The sequence below is a fragment of the Poecilia formosa genome, unplaced genomic scaffold (assembly GCF_000485575.1).
Source record: "Poecilia formosa unplaced genomic scaffold, Poecilia_formosa-5.1.2 Scaffold332, whole genome shotgun sequence".
NCBI lineage: Eukaryota > Metazoa > Chordata > Actinopteri > Cyprinodontiformes > Poeciliidae > Poecilia > Poecilia formosa.
This window is the reverse complement of record NW_006800271.1, coordinates 397671-413268: the sequence shown is the minus strand read 5'-3', so window position 1 is coordinate 413268 and position 15598 is coordinate 397671. Positions and strand designations below refer to the sequence as shown.

Genomic DNA, 15598 nt, shown 5'->3' with positions numbered 1-15598 from the left:
TAAGCAACCAAAACAAAGCCAGGGTTCAGGATAGGTCTCGTCTACAGAAAGATGCTTTTCATTTGTGTTTAAGCATTTAGTTGTTCTCTGAATCCACCCACATCGTAATGACCGAACATATGTACCGGGTATTGAGGGATTCACGAGGAAAACAAATGCCAACTTTTAATTTGCTTTGGGTAAATTTTTTCTGCTTAGTTGTAATTGCTGCAAGCTATAAAACTTTGATTCTCCTGTCTATTGATTCTCTGTAGGAGGTGTATTTATTTATTTTTTTGTTCGCCCACTCGTTTTCCCACCCTCCCCATTTCTTGGTGTCCTGGAATCAATAGGTAATTGTAGTTTAAGATCCACACAGCATTTTGGAAACTGGGACATTTTTATTGTTGAGCCCAAGATCAGGGAAGCTGTAAATAAAACAAAGCAGGGAAGCTAAAGCAGAGCGCAGAAGGCGAATTAAAGAAAGAAAAAAAGTGGCCGCAGAAACAAGGGACACAGAGGCTCGGTGACCATTAACACCAATTTTCATTCATCAAGGCCGTCCGCTGTCTGCAGATCAGTAGACGGCTCATGCAGCAAGCACAACCCCAACATCCATCCTGAATAATAAAACACCGGTTTCCATCTGACTCAAATCGGTGCATTCAGCTGACATGCAACTATTTTCTAATGATTTTTCCCGGTTCCAATTTACCAAACGGCTAAAGTGGCCCCTGTGTTCTCCAGGGAAAGCTATTTAAAAAGAAGAACAGCCCAGACATTCTCCCCATCTCTTCAGTCATCCATCTTATATTATAATTCTCCTCTCTTATTTACATCAATGTATATTTACGGTTTTGGTATTAGGATTGCTCCAGTTAAGCATGAAGAAGGTCACTTGTTTCTGTTGTAAAGTGCTGGTGGCACTCCTCGGAGAGCAGCTCCACTTTCAATATAACCAGAAACAATAATACTAATTATTTTTTATGCAACCAAAACAGAACACTGTAACATGTCAGGCATCCTCCATCCCTCTGTTAATCTCTGATTGCATGTTTGGGCACTTACAGTTGCTAAGAAAGTCAGATGTATATTAGATTCTGCCTCAAACATTTGTGAGGCACAACAAGCAAGTTGTGTTGAGTGATCCAAAGATGTGAAACTTAATGGAAACAATGGAGGAAGAAAAGCCAAGCACATCACTGGGAAGTGTTTTTTTTTTTTCTTTAAACAGTTTTAAGAAATTCAGAGGGGAAGTTTCTGACCACATTATACAAAGCAGCACAGCAGATTTAATCTCCCTCAGCTTGTACGTAGCACCACTCACAATCAGCCGACTAAGAGCAATTTACCGAGAACTAAACACATTCAGTTCAAGCCTAATTAGAGTAAATAAACTAATTTAAACACAATTATTTTCTAATGTGATTAAATTCATCTGCTGCAATTAAAACAACAGATTAAGCAGGACTTTGTGTGGGAAGGTTAAAGAAGGACAGCACAGATGAAGCAAACCGTTAATAAAAGTGTTTTTAGTCAAAATTCTCAAAGGAATTGAATCAAATTTCAAACCATTTAGTTGGTCTGAATGATATGAAGTCTAAGATACCAACGAATGTCTAAGGATAAAACGCCTTGGAGAATATGGCCTTTTTTATAGGTTTTTAGTGTTTAATGAAATTACAAATCATAACAGTAATGCCATCTGCTTCAGACCCAACTGCTGTACCATGAGTAGGGCTGAAACGATTAAACGGCTTTATCGGGATTATCCAATTATTGAAATAATCGTCAGCTAATTTAATAATCAATTAGCTTCATTCCTCAGAGCAGGAATATATACAAAATATATACATTTTACATTTAAGATACAAGAAAACCTTATTTGTGTGTAAATCTGTTTAACCCAGAACTCCTCAAGTAACACAGTTTTAGCTTCATGAGGTTTAAGATATGTTAAAAACAAACAACAAAAAAGAAAACCAAGAAGAAAGGGATAAGCTTTTCACGTTGTGAGTTAGATGTAGGGGTGAACCAATTTATCAGCCAGATGATTTACCGACACAAATTTCCTTAATTTCAGGAGATCTGTTACTGGCTGATACTTAAAATGTGAAGCAGATCTTATCCACCTCAGCAAAGATCTAAAATCAACCTCTGTCCCTTCTACATGTTTGCATGTTTGAAGTTAACAATAGTCCCACTGTTGCCAAAAAATAAAAAATTAAAAAACACATTAGGCTTTTTAAAGATCTATAATCTGTGATTACAGATCTTTACTTCTAAGAAGTATTTTTTAACTGTAAATGATTTAACGATTGTTGTATTATTGCATTTTAGGCAATAAAATCTAAAAATGTACAAAAAAAAAATTATTAGTATATTTTCATGTATTTCAAATACTGCACAAAAAAGCTTGAATGATTAGATGAAAAATCTGCAGAACGAGCCAATTAATTGATTAATCATCAGAATAATTACCAACATAACTGGCTAGGCAAAGCCCTAACCATTTTGATAAAAATTTACATTTTTTAACGTTTTTTCCATCTCTTTCTTTTAAAATCAATTCAGGAATGTTAATCTATTTTGCATTTCTTTTCGTCGTCCTTCACCACATCCTGGTGTTTGCATCCTTCACTGGGACACAGGAGGTCCCTTGTTGAGTCGCCACCTGAGTGTGTTTCAGCTGCTGCGCGGCCCAGACACGGCCTGCTGCTGTTCTGAAGTGTGTCCGCCCGGCTGTATTCCATTTCGGCGCCGTCACATAATGGAACGTGTACTTGCTCACCTACATGGTCGGACATGCAGATGACAGATGGTGAGCAGAGAAATCCATGGAGAAAGTAGTCCATTAGCCGAGCTAACCTTGAACGTATCGGGGAGGTTGGGAAGCCAGAGCGAGCCAGCTCTCCCCTGCAGGGAGAGTGAGAGCTGAACATCCTCCCTGCACGGGCTGCGGAAATTCAATTACAGCCTAATGAAGAGTGAGCTGACCTCCCTGCACCATCACCACCACCCTGCAGCCTCCCTCCTCTCATCCCTCTAACCCAGCTGAAGCTCATTATTTACTGTAGCTGGGCAGGTTAGCATGGCAACCTGATTTCACTGGAGCCAGATCTGTCCGCAGAGCATCTGTGTCCCGTGACCCATCCCCATTTGTGTTGGACCACATTCATCTTATTCAGTTTTATTTTAGTCCTCTTTATCATGTGTGACCAACTTCGTTCTTTCATTTTAACAGATGGAGGCCAAAATTATTGTCAGATCTGTCACTCATACTGATGGCAGCCGACAGCTTTTTTTCGGTTTAATTCAACATAGAAAAATATGATCAGATTTAAAATCAATGACACAAAGTCCAATGTATTTTGGTTTTCATCCATTAAGATCCAGTTTAATTCAGGTCAATAACGTCCAATTCATTCCAAATGTAAAGCAATTTAATTACTTTAGAATAAAAAAGCAATAATTTACCATCATCCCTTTGCTTTAACTTGTTCTACCTCAAAACAGTTCAGAGCAATTCATGTCCAAGTATTACTAATAAATTACTCAAATCATTCCATCCAAGTCAATTTGTCCGACTTTATTCTAATAAATTCCAGTATAGTCAAGCTTTAATCAAACTAAAATGCATTTAAAATATTATACACATACTTCCATCCCATATACCTTTAATGCCCTACTAATTTAGTACATCATAAGTTAGTTACTCTCAGAAAGCTACAAGGGTGCATAAAATGTATTTATTTCAATCCTCCCTATAAACATGCAGCGTCATTTTAGTTCTGAATGACGACATTTAATTTAAATGACCTGAATTATCCAACAGCAACCCACCAACTCATAACCACTGTGAACGGCTTAGTGGGACCTCTTTGAAATTTAAAAAGCAGCACTATGAATAAAATTTGTACATTTCTTTATCTCATTACGTCCTTCAGGTCCTTCTGGCAGCTGGATCAGACTCCAGTGTCAACCCCTGACCCTGAATAGACAAAGCAAGGCTGCATAATTGAATATGTCACATGGGAAATTTGTCCCAGGTCTTGATGAGTGGCGGTGAAAAGGCCAAGGCGGCAGTGCAGATGCTGACCTGCATCCATGTGAAGGAAACAGGATGATGTTCTGACAGAACCTTGAATAAGTTCACTCTCCCATCTTATGAATCTCACTAGATGTTGCTGAAAAATAGTTGTTTTCTGCCCTCGTTTAGACTGTATATTATTTATTTCCAGGAATACAACATTTCCTAAAAATAAATAACACATATAGACCCGTACCAAAGCAATCCCTCTCCGTCACTCTTTAATTCCCAAAGAGTCTAACTCGATTTCTCTACAGAGACAGGTAATTCCCGTGTTTCAGCTTATTTTGCTGTGCACTGGAGATTTCTGTGCTGCTACATTTGTGTAGAGCATTTCCAGACTTGTCCAGTGACGGCACGCAGCTGCGTCCAGTGATCACACAGAGACACATGCTATATCAACAAAAAGAGCAGTTTCACATCGACCTGGCAAACGCAGCAGTTTCCCTGACTGTGCAGCGGGACGTTGTTCATTCCTGACAAACCATAAAAACATAAATTCAAAGCTCACATGTAGTAAATAAAAAAAATAAATACATAAATAAACAAACTAATCTAAAATGTTCAAATATACTTTTTAAATTGGTGATGAATTTTGGTTACTTTCAATATCAGATTATTTTTATTTAACTTGTTCTGAAGAGCTTAAACTAATACATTTCAAGCTTTCAACACTCTTAAAAGTCTTTTAGAAACAAAATCTAAACCAGTAACAGAGCTCTGTGAAATGATCTCTCACTGTTTTCTGCTCTGTTTTTTTCCCTTACAATGCAAAATAAAAAACGAAAAGAAAAAGATACAAGCAAGTATTTTTGAAATACGCAAATATCTTACTGCACTTCATATACGACAAAAATAACTTACAAGTAACTTTGGAGCAAGTTTTAAGTCAATAATTCTTTGATAAAGTATTAGACTGGCACATTATTTCACTTATAACATGGAAAAATGTCTAAAAACTGGACCAAGAATACTTGAGACTTTTTATATTATATATACTTTTTTTTTCCTCAGGCAATGTATACTTGTGCATCAAGTTTGAGATTTCCAAAATACTACCAACATTTTCAAACCCAAAATATTTTTAAAACAGAGCATAAAGAAAAAAAAAAAGAAAAAGAAAAGAAAAGAGCAACTTTGCTGCATCTAAATTTTGCCTAAAGTTTTAGCAACTTAATTTTGTTCTCTCTCACAACCTGAATTGACATTTTGATTGTTTAGCAGCCTGGTGCTGAAAAGGGGTATCAAACTTTTTTCTTTAATTTTCCAGGGAAACGTTTACCCTAAAAATGTAACGTTGTCCACAGAATGAATATAAGAGTATAAACTTCTGCTTGCTTTTATATTACCACAGTAATAAATTATTTGCTTGCAGGTTGTTAACCAAAAAGGCTCAGTCAACAAAACAGAAGAGAGTCCTTCAAATGAGTCAAAAAGAAAAACAAATATTTAAACTGAAATAAGTCGTCTTCATACAGTATACCGTCTTTTACACATGACCAAAACATCAACCTGTTTTTCTAATAGCATCTTAATCTTTACTCATCAAGCTTGTGCACAAAAACAAGAACTTTGATGTTGGTTCCACTTTCCTCTCACTGACTACATTAAACTGAACTAATAGGTGGTGAAGCTAATTGTTTCATTTAAATTGTTTTATTCCATTTAAAACCCATCTACTTTGCATCTGTGTCAGAGATCTCCTGCTTCTGATGCTTTTTAAATATTTTATACTTCTGATAAGAGCAAATTAATCATATTTAACCTCACTGCAATACAGCTAAACATGATCACAAGTACATTTAATTAACTGTTGAACACTAGTACAATTACACACTAAAACACTGTAATGCTTAATTCCTCATATACTCATTTTATTCCCTCATATTTAATGCTATTGTGTCTCAGACGACCGTCTAATTAATCCCATTGGGATAAAGAAGGAATCCATCAGAAGTCAAAAACAGGTTTCTGTTTCCTGCTGCGGTGTGGCTCAGCCGCCCTGCTGAGCGCCACTGTCACAGTTAACCGTGATGTAGAAATCTGGACCCACATTCTGCTCATTTTAATGAAACCCTACATTAAAGCCTTCTGAGCACAATAATAAGCCAGAGAGAAGATGTGAACGAAATATTTGAAGCTGCTGTTTGGCTGACGATAATCAAAGCCACCTAGCCGTTTCTTTTGTAATCTACTGCATCAAAAGTTGCTTTAATCATCCAAAGCAAAAATTACTGACAGCATGTTCATGATCTGGCCAGGTTTTGTATTTTTTGCTATGAGACAAAAAGACAATAAAAGACTAGAAAAAATCTATAGCGCTAAGAAAAGACAGCATCACCAGAAGAGAAACACATTCAAAGAAAATGTGTGATCTGTGACTTTCCCAAAGGCACCGAACATTTGATGGGATACCCGTAATAAGCTAACCTAATACTCTAGATGCAGATTGAAGTCTTTCAAACACCCAACATGAGACTAGTTTGTGTGAATATGTTTGGTAAATAAAAGCTAAATTGTGATGGATGCGTATTTTAACTGAAGCTCAACAAACGAGGAAGCCTGAAAAATTCATCAATGCTTTTCTCCGAACTTCAGAGCTCTGCTCATAGTTTGCCCCAAAACTGTAACATGTTGTTAAAATAAAAGAAAAAAAGCAAAAAGCGTACAACCAAGAGATATGAGGTACATATTCTGAAATCAAAATCTGGCTACAGGTTAAATGTTCTGTTGCACATTTTCTACAGTTAACAGGCATTTCAATAAAATGCAAGAAGCAGTTCGAGTGTATTTGGAAAAGAGTCCCTGCTCTTCCTCACTTGTTTTTGTTCAGTGACATATTGTCTTTAACATTGTTTCTTATAAAAGAAATACCAGAAACTAGCCTGTTTGAAATGTTATTGCTATAGATGTGAAAGTAAGAACATCTGCTTCAGTAAAACTGTAGAAACTGAGATACAATTTTCCAACATATGTTTAACATTTCGCAAAGAAAAGTCTTGAATTTTTTTTTAAACATCTACTTCAGAGTGTACAAGTTAAAAAAATCAAATGAATAAACATAAAAAAAACAAAACAAAGCCTTTTACTGACATTTTTCCCTAAAGGGAAAGTTTTTGAAAAATAAGTTGAAGTGAATGTTCAGAGTCAGTGCATCATAACACCAGCCTCAGATGACCCTCAAAAATATTACGTACAAGACTACATACACATTTCTGTGCATCTAAGAAGCAAAAATCTTGAATTGTCTAACTGTCACATTAGTTACTTTATAGTGTTATAATTAGGAGTGCCATCGAGCAAGCAGGTATCATAGAAACGTAATATTTATGCCCTTTTTGGTAATGTCAGCCAATCATTTATTGACTCCCAACTGATATGTTTTTTTTGTTTTGTTTTGGTTTTTTTTGGCTTAAAATTAAATGAAACGACTGAAAATGACATGAAACTGTTCTCACAGTGTGTAATGTAGAGCTATTATAGACTACAGTCACCAAGCAAAACCTAAATCTACTAAGTCTTGAGACCAGACGCAGTCACAGGATGCTAATGGAAGTGTTAGCATACTCATACAAACACCCAGGACTAATTAGAACAATTTCAAGACTTTTTGAAAATGCTAAAATTTAGGTTTTTAAGTTGTTGTTTTTTTTTTTTTTTTCAGTGTTTCCCCCAGTGTATTACAAGCCTGGTGGGCCACCAGGTTTTACTTCCCCCCACCAGGCTAAGTATCTTTTTTTTAAAATATAAACTATGTTTGTATTTAACCCATTGAACTGGGTGCAAGGGGATGCACAGTAATTATGCCGTTCCTTCATCTGCCGTTGGTCTCACATGCTATTTCCAAATTATGATGACTGCTTGTGCACCTCTGAATTTTTGTAACTTTTAATATTTTTTAGTACAAAAACATGGTGGCTGTTGGTGGACTACCACAGCTCCCCTTACAACCAGGCTTGGTACATTTACTAGAGGAAATTATGTTCCTTCTTTTACAATAGAACACAATCCACAGAAATTCTTTCATTTTAAAATAATTTCATTATTTATAGATTAAGAAATATCAAAAAGATATCACAGAAAAGTCTGAAATGACAAATTGTGCGTTGGACTATTAATTCCATTAAAGTAAAATCAGATCTATACATTCCACTAATAAGGTCATTTATTTTGAAATATTTCATTCACACAAAATAAAATAGCATCGCCTTTTAGCACTTAGCATCCCCAGGAAACGGATTTGTAAAAATCTGGGTCGCTCAAAATCAGCACATATGCCCTGTGGTCCACTGGAATCAGAAATCATGACTTTCCTTTTAAAATTCAAGACATGTGTCTGGGAATCTAGAACACACAGTTGGAGGTTGGTGACAAAAAAAAAAAAGAAAAAGAAAGAAAGAAAAAGAGAAAGTCCAACTAAATGTTGTAGACAACAGTCAACCACAAAGCCACTGTTCCTCACACTGATCTTTATATCTCAAGGAAACTGCAAAGTCTTCAAATAATAAAATGTGGGTTCCTCAATGTAAGCAGCAACTTCTACATCATGCTGGCATGTCATCCATTTTTAATAAAGACACATTGATTAGTACATTTCTATGCATGTAAAGAGGCTCATTTTTATGTTAATAATTTAGGATACTTACAACAAAACAAAGCAGTTAAGAGATAATGGTCTTTTTTACTTCCTTTATTTTTTATGTATAAACCACTTATTGCTCTCACTGGTAGTTTTTGCCCTCCTAGCAACCTCAACTGAGTGTATGCTGTAATTTCAGCTTAATAAAAAATAAAAATACTCTGTCTGACATTTTAATATGTTTCCAGCTGGGTGTGCATATGACTCTACTTAGCAGTACAGCTGAGACATACTGTGATGGATGATTTGATGATATGTACTTTAAGAAATGGAAGAAAATATATTTGGAAGCAGAAGATTCATTTTTAAGCCACAGACATCATTTTTCCCTGTTCTCACCCTTTAATCAAAACCCAGCTGGTGCTATGGCTACCATCATATCATTTTATTGTGGCGGTTGTTGAGAAAAAAATAAAATAAATAAAAGGTCCTGCTGCTTTTTCCTGTGATTGATTTCTTGCTCCATGACTGCTGAATGTCAGCAGGGATGAAAAAATAAAACAAAAGATACCTACTTGCTCTTTGATTGAGAGACAAACACTGAAAGCTGACATTTACTCCTGCGCACCGTTTTCCATTGAGTAAAGTTTTCTAAGTGTGCAGCAGCAAAGCTTAGCAGAGAGAAAGGTCAGTAACAAGACAGGCGGAAGTGTCGGAGGCTGAATGGATGAACTAGCTTTGGATTTAGGAGGTTTTGTGATCTGATCCACACAGAAGAACATCACAGTCACAGCAAAAGTCAACCAAAAAAAAAAAAAAGAAAAAGAAAACCTACGGCACGGACAAAAACTCTTACAACTCGTCAGTGCATAAAACATGAACATTCCTGCTAAAATTAAAGTACACAACTTTACCATTCAAGGATTTTATAGATCAGGACGCAAGTACCTACTCTTTGACCAGGTTTCTAAGATTGTTTCAAATACACTAAAAAGGTGCATACTGTAATTATAACAAAAAGTTATAAAACTAAGTAATCACCCTTTTCAATAGAATTCGTAAAAGGAGGTAGACCCACATTTTTCATAAACTAACATTTTAAGCAGTACAAGTGCTGCTTATAATGCACTTTATCAAAAAGCTCCCGTTTTGGAGAAAACCCAGTTACAAAATGGAAAGAGGTCAGGAATGGCTAAAAGGGACAGTGATATGTAAAATTCACTTTTTTGATCAAGTTACAATGTTATTATAACACAAAGCTTGGAACAGACAATGATCAAGGTGCCAGTCAAAGTCTGACATGGAAGACTTTTTAAAGAAATTTGCAAAAAAAATGTTTGAAAAGAAGAGTTGAGCAGAATTCTTTAAAATGATGTGAAAAACTGATGAAGTGAGAAAGAAAGGTGGCACTACAAGCTGTTGAATTATGGGCTGTAGCTTTCACCCACAGACTGTCCCTTTTGCCGAGTCTTCATTTAGTTTAGTAATTACAGAGTGGAATCTATTGTGCTGTCTTTGTATACTTGAAGTTGGGTTTTAGTTATTAAGACCAGATAATTTTCATTGTGTCCAGGAATTAAAAGCAGCTGTATTTATACTAAATGACTTAAAATACATTTGCATGTTGTTTTTTTGTTTGTTTGTTTTATTCTTCGTTTTGTAAATACCAGCTATTGTCAAGTCCAGCTTTGGGAAGTTGTGTCTTAAAATAATGCAGTTCTCTCAGAGAACAAGCAGATCTGAACTGGGGAACTTTACAGCATCTATTAGCTGACGCATATGCATGTTCAGAGTTCAGGACTGGGCAAGACTCATACACTTCCTAGGAGGCATAAGGAGGAGATCAAAACTACAGGTTCCGGTTCTGGCATTATATCTGTGACTCAGTGTTCTGCCTGAATGAACGGCAACACGGAGGTGAGCGTGGGCGAGCAGGAGTGAGGAAGGTAGCATGAGGTAAAGAGAGAGCAGGACGACATCACGCTAAGCCTGGAAGGTGTAAAAAAAAAAAAAAAACATTATAATGTCTGTGTTTATAGCTAGTTTAACTTGAAAATACTGCTGAAAGAAGAACTGCATATGAATATATAAAAATCTTGAAATGACGGGTATTTTTTTTTTATACAATTAGTTCACATAATTTCCATGGGGTGAGCTAATATCTGCCTGCTAAACAGAGGAGGAAAAACACTGATTTTTTTTTTTTTTTTGTCATTTTCAAGGAAATGATTTAAATCAAGTTCAGTAAAGTGGAGCTTTTTTTTCTCAACTTATTGCTCAAATTCCAAAGGCCAACAATGGTGAATGCATATGGTGTTTTCTCTGCAGGAGCACTGACTGAGTTGCCTGGTGTTTAATTCGTGTGTAGGCTCTGCACACTCAGCGTAATAATGATGTGTATCTGCTCCTGCATATCACTCCCACAGTGATGCTGGAAACTCTTGAGAACTTAGTCCACCCACTCTCACCTTCACTCTACCCATCAACCACTTCATGGTATGCTTTATTCAATCCAGTGTTTCCAAACCGATTCAAGTACATCTTCAACCTAAAAGCACAGATTGATCCGCATTGATTAATCTTTTATGTTACGTGCTCTACCGCAAGGATTGAAATGTCTGCAGCATTTCTGACTAATACCTGTTAATATCTCAGTCCAACATGGATAAATGAGCAACACAAATGAAAAAAAAAAAAGTTTTTCCTCCAATATGATTTTCTTTAAATTCACTGTTTTTATACTTATTCTCATCCATTTCATGCTGCTTCAGCTGCAGGACAACAACTCAGCAGGTGTGATGTAAAAGATGAGGACCATTTCCTCTCAAGTTAAGAAATAAGATGATGAAACAAAAGAGTTTGTGCTTTGTGAAGCTACTTATTTTACAATAAACTAAAGCTAAAACACATATAAGCAGTTTTTTTCCCCCTCTCTGTCATAGGAAGTCTGTTACAGCAGATATGTACAGATGCTAGTTTGATATGTACAGATGCAAGTTTGAGGCAAGATACCTCAAACTTGCTCTAAATACAGTTTATTGGTTCAATTGGGGACCAAAATTGGAATATTTTCTAAGATTTTCAGATGCTGCAGTTCACTTTCTGTCAAACAAACCAAACCCTTTGAAAAACCTGTTCACCCCCTCGCCTGTGTTGGCGCTGCACCAAGAGCCACTGAAGGTAAAGACATGGAAACCTTCTTCCAAAATACATACACAAATAGAACGGCATCAGATTTTAGTGGCTGTAAGATTTATCTTTTGTCTTTGGCAAAACACCAAGAGCCATTTATCTCACTAGAGCCAGACTTGCGCATTTGTTTTGGTTGTATTTACCCAGAATGCACTGCGCAATAGTTCCGTTCCTGCTTTTGGAGCGGTCTCCGGTCCAGTTGGTGTTCACATATGTATTCGAATGGTACCAGAGTTCACTTCAGCCAAACTGAGATCCACTTTTTAGGCAGAGCAAAGTTTGCTTTCTTTTGGTCTGTATCATAGTCTGGCCCGGAGATGCACTGGAATTCACCACAATAATGTAAAAAAGCAGCCGAAGTTGGACAGAAAACTGATAGAATGTGATAAAGCCAGGAGAACTAACTATTAATCAAAATCACTTTAAAATACTAAACAAAATGTCTGTCTGCTGGAAAAGTGCAAAGAAATAAGAGGTAAAACGCATAGGACCTGATGTGAACTTTGTGTTATGGCAAACATAAAGCTTGGGGTAGTTTGTCTACTTCATTAGGTCATTCTCCAGGCATGAGTCTCTGATGCTGAGTGTTTCCTTCCCCATAAGGAGAGCTACAGCTGAGTTAAGCAAGAACACAAACAAATACCAACCATCAGGTATCCTCAGAGTCGAATCTAAACAGATGCAATAATTATGATATTAATGTTCTGAAACACCGCTCTGCAGCAAGGCTATAATTACACAACATAATGCGGGAAGTGGTTACTAATTAGCCAGTCAGAAAATAAAACTTTGAAAAACATTGCTGTTATCCATGTGTCACTGGTGAGGCGACAAAACAAATGCGTCAATTAAAGACATGGGACAGGGTACGATGAGCTAACAGATTTTCACGCCATGATGATGGAAGTGACAGCACTGGAAAAACGAAACGCAGCTAGCTGCTGAACTCAATAAAAAGCCCTTTCCCACCCCCTCCCTGTATAACCCCAGTACATTATTTAATATCTAAGGTAATAGGAAAGAGGACAGGAAATTATGCATCCTGCAGTCTCCATGAAACGGGCCCATGATGAATATCTTGTTCTCACATCTACTCTGATAACGCCACACTTGTCCCTAGATTTATTATGCAAGAGTTCAAAGCTGGAGCTTAACTCCAGAGTTCAAACCGATTAAGCTGCCGTCGTGAGACAAACTGTATTATTATTCTGCAGTAACCTCGCCAACAGCAGCAGGGTCACATCATCACTGTACGCTCCCAGGTTCCACGATGACAGTTTGTTTAAAAAATGAAAGTTAGAAAAGGTTAGCATATTTAAAAAACTGTCAGATCATATCAGTTCAAAGAAAAAATAGATGGTGCATTAGGAGCAGGTTCATAAAAGTTTAGTACTTAAAAAAATGATTTGACTGTTATCAGAAAATAGCTAAGATATTAGCAGGTCAAAGCTCTTCTCAGTGCACTTTGTGCTCATGTTGAGGTTGGGCACCAATGTAATACTTCTCTTAGTGGAGCCGTCTGCAGTAGGTGTGGTAAAGAACTGGGACTGTGAACTTGTTCTCCTGACTATCCTGTAGAGGGGCCTTCGATTCATTCTAGGAAACATTGCTTATTTGTGGATTTGTTTGTCGTTTCTAAAATATTCAAACTAAAAGGCAGCATAGGAAGGCAAAATGTATAGATGCACTGCAGTGGAATCGATATATATAGCGGGAAGTATTTATAAAATTTTAAAACGTTTTCAAAATCTTGACATTTCTTTGAGTTTGGAAACAGTCTCACTGAAACCATGCCATATTAATAACCATGAAGATTGTTCAAATATTTTTGTAATCAAGAATGATCTTCTGCACATCACAAATCCTGAAAACAAGTAGCTTTCCAGCAAATGAAACAAGAAAGACTGACATGGCCATTCAGGACCACTTTCATTTTGAGGGAAGATAAATAAATGTCTCACATCTCTGATGTTGTAAATATTCTGTGTATCCTAAACGAGACCTGCAGGATGAGTCTTAAACCTGTGACTCACCGGCACGTCTGTATACTCCTGTTTAGTTTATGAAGTACACACACAAGTGTCTAGAGGATCCATTTGGTCCCCTGCAGAAACAGGCTGGTGCTTTTATTTCTGGGCAGATCATTATTTGTCTAACAGTCAACAGACTTAGCAAACAAATGACTCAGTGGTTTGTGAGCATGAGCTGTGTGCAAAGTAAGAGATATGAAAACAGAAGACATGGTCCAGTAAAAGTACAAATGTCAGATCCCAACATCGGTAGCTGTGCTAATGAGAGTCTGTGTGGGCACGTCGGGGTGTTTTGCATTCCATGTGTACCTTTGTCGCTGAAGTCGTCGACGAGGATGATTTCTGCAATCAGCTCTGGAGGAGAGCGGTTGAGCACACTGTGAACGGTCCTCAGTAGGGAGGACCAGCCCTCGTTATGAAACGGGATGATGATGCTGGTGTTGGGCAGCTTCTCTGAGTACAACTTCTTTTTGCAGCTGCAAACACACACAAAACATAGAAAAAGATGTGTTAAAGATGTCGCCCTGTATCAAGATATTTTGTACAAATTCTTGGTTTTTAACGACATGTAGACTGCAGTCGACAAGATTCATGCCAAGATGCAGAATGTTCTGAACGTTGTGTTCTTGTCATGGTTGACATGCTTTAATGTCAAACAGGCCAGGGAACATATATGTGGAATGACAGACATGGATGGGTGTGATCCAGAATTTTTTGCAAGAAAATCAGAAACTGTTCCAACTACCAAAGATCCCATTTCTCAGTTCTGTCTCTACTTTTCTACTTAAAAGTGTTTAACATTACATATTTGACTGATTTCAGAATCTCTGATTCAGTTTTGTAACGTGGGTTTAGTCCTGAGTTCTAGAAGAGCAAACCATATTTTCACCCTTGCAGAATTGCTAAAGGAATCATACATTTTTCTGAGTCTTACAGGGATTTATGTCCGTTTCCTTCAAGGGATCTTGTGGGGTGTGGCATGTATGTACCAACTGCCTGGGTTGGTTTAAGGTCTTTCCAGTCCATGTATACTCAAAGCAAAAGCTGTGTCCACATTCTAGGCAGTAGTTTAAGCCCGTTCTGTTCTCAGGACTGGAGAGGTGTGCAGCTAGGTTTGAAGAGCCCAAGGTGAGAGTTAGCAAGTTTGAGGACAAAATTATCCAAAGGCAAAGGTTCCCTCTACGTAGAGGCTTCCAGCAAAATAGTTCAAATATCTCAATATCTAGTTCATGAGCAGTGATAGGACAGAGTGAGTGGACACACTGACTGGGGCACCACTGCAGTCTGTCATAGTGAAGAAAAAGTTGAGGCACAAAGCTAGCTGGTGATTTACCAGGGCATATTCTGACTCCAACCTTTGGATCATGAGATATGGGTGATTAGCAGAAAAACGAGATGCCAGATACAATCGGCTTCCTCCAAAAGGTGGCTGATCTCAGCTTTACAGAGAGGATGACAGAGCTACTCTTGGATGACAGAACCAAAGCTACTGCTTCTCCACAGGGAAAAGAGTTAACTTTGTATAGAGCTTTAAGCTTGAGATGGTCAATGTCAGAGTTTATTAGCAGTAAGCAAGATTCATGTAGAAATGATTAAAATAAATCATGCTTTGTGTAATAAATATATGAGTTTCATTGTTGAAATAAATTTTTAAAAAAATTATTTGGTGATAATATTTTATCCATTTCTAGTATTACATAGCATCACTTCAGGAGGAGGGTTCATTTG

General features: G+C 37.1%; 1 protein-coding gene across 1 annotated transcript in view; it reads right to left on the bottom strand.

The window, feature by feature from the left end:
- Nucleotides 1-15598, bottom strand: part of LOC103152882 (polypeptide N-acetylgalactosaminyltransferase 10-like) — a 94786-nt gene that overhangs the window by 36337 nt on the left and 42851 nt on the right. Inside the window, exon 4 of the mRNA XM_007573537.2 lies at nt 14180-14346. Coding sequence (XP_007573599.1) covers nt 14180-14346 — 167 coding nt within the window. The remainder of the gene's footprint in view (nt 1-14179; nt 14347-15598) is intronic.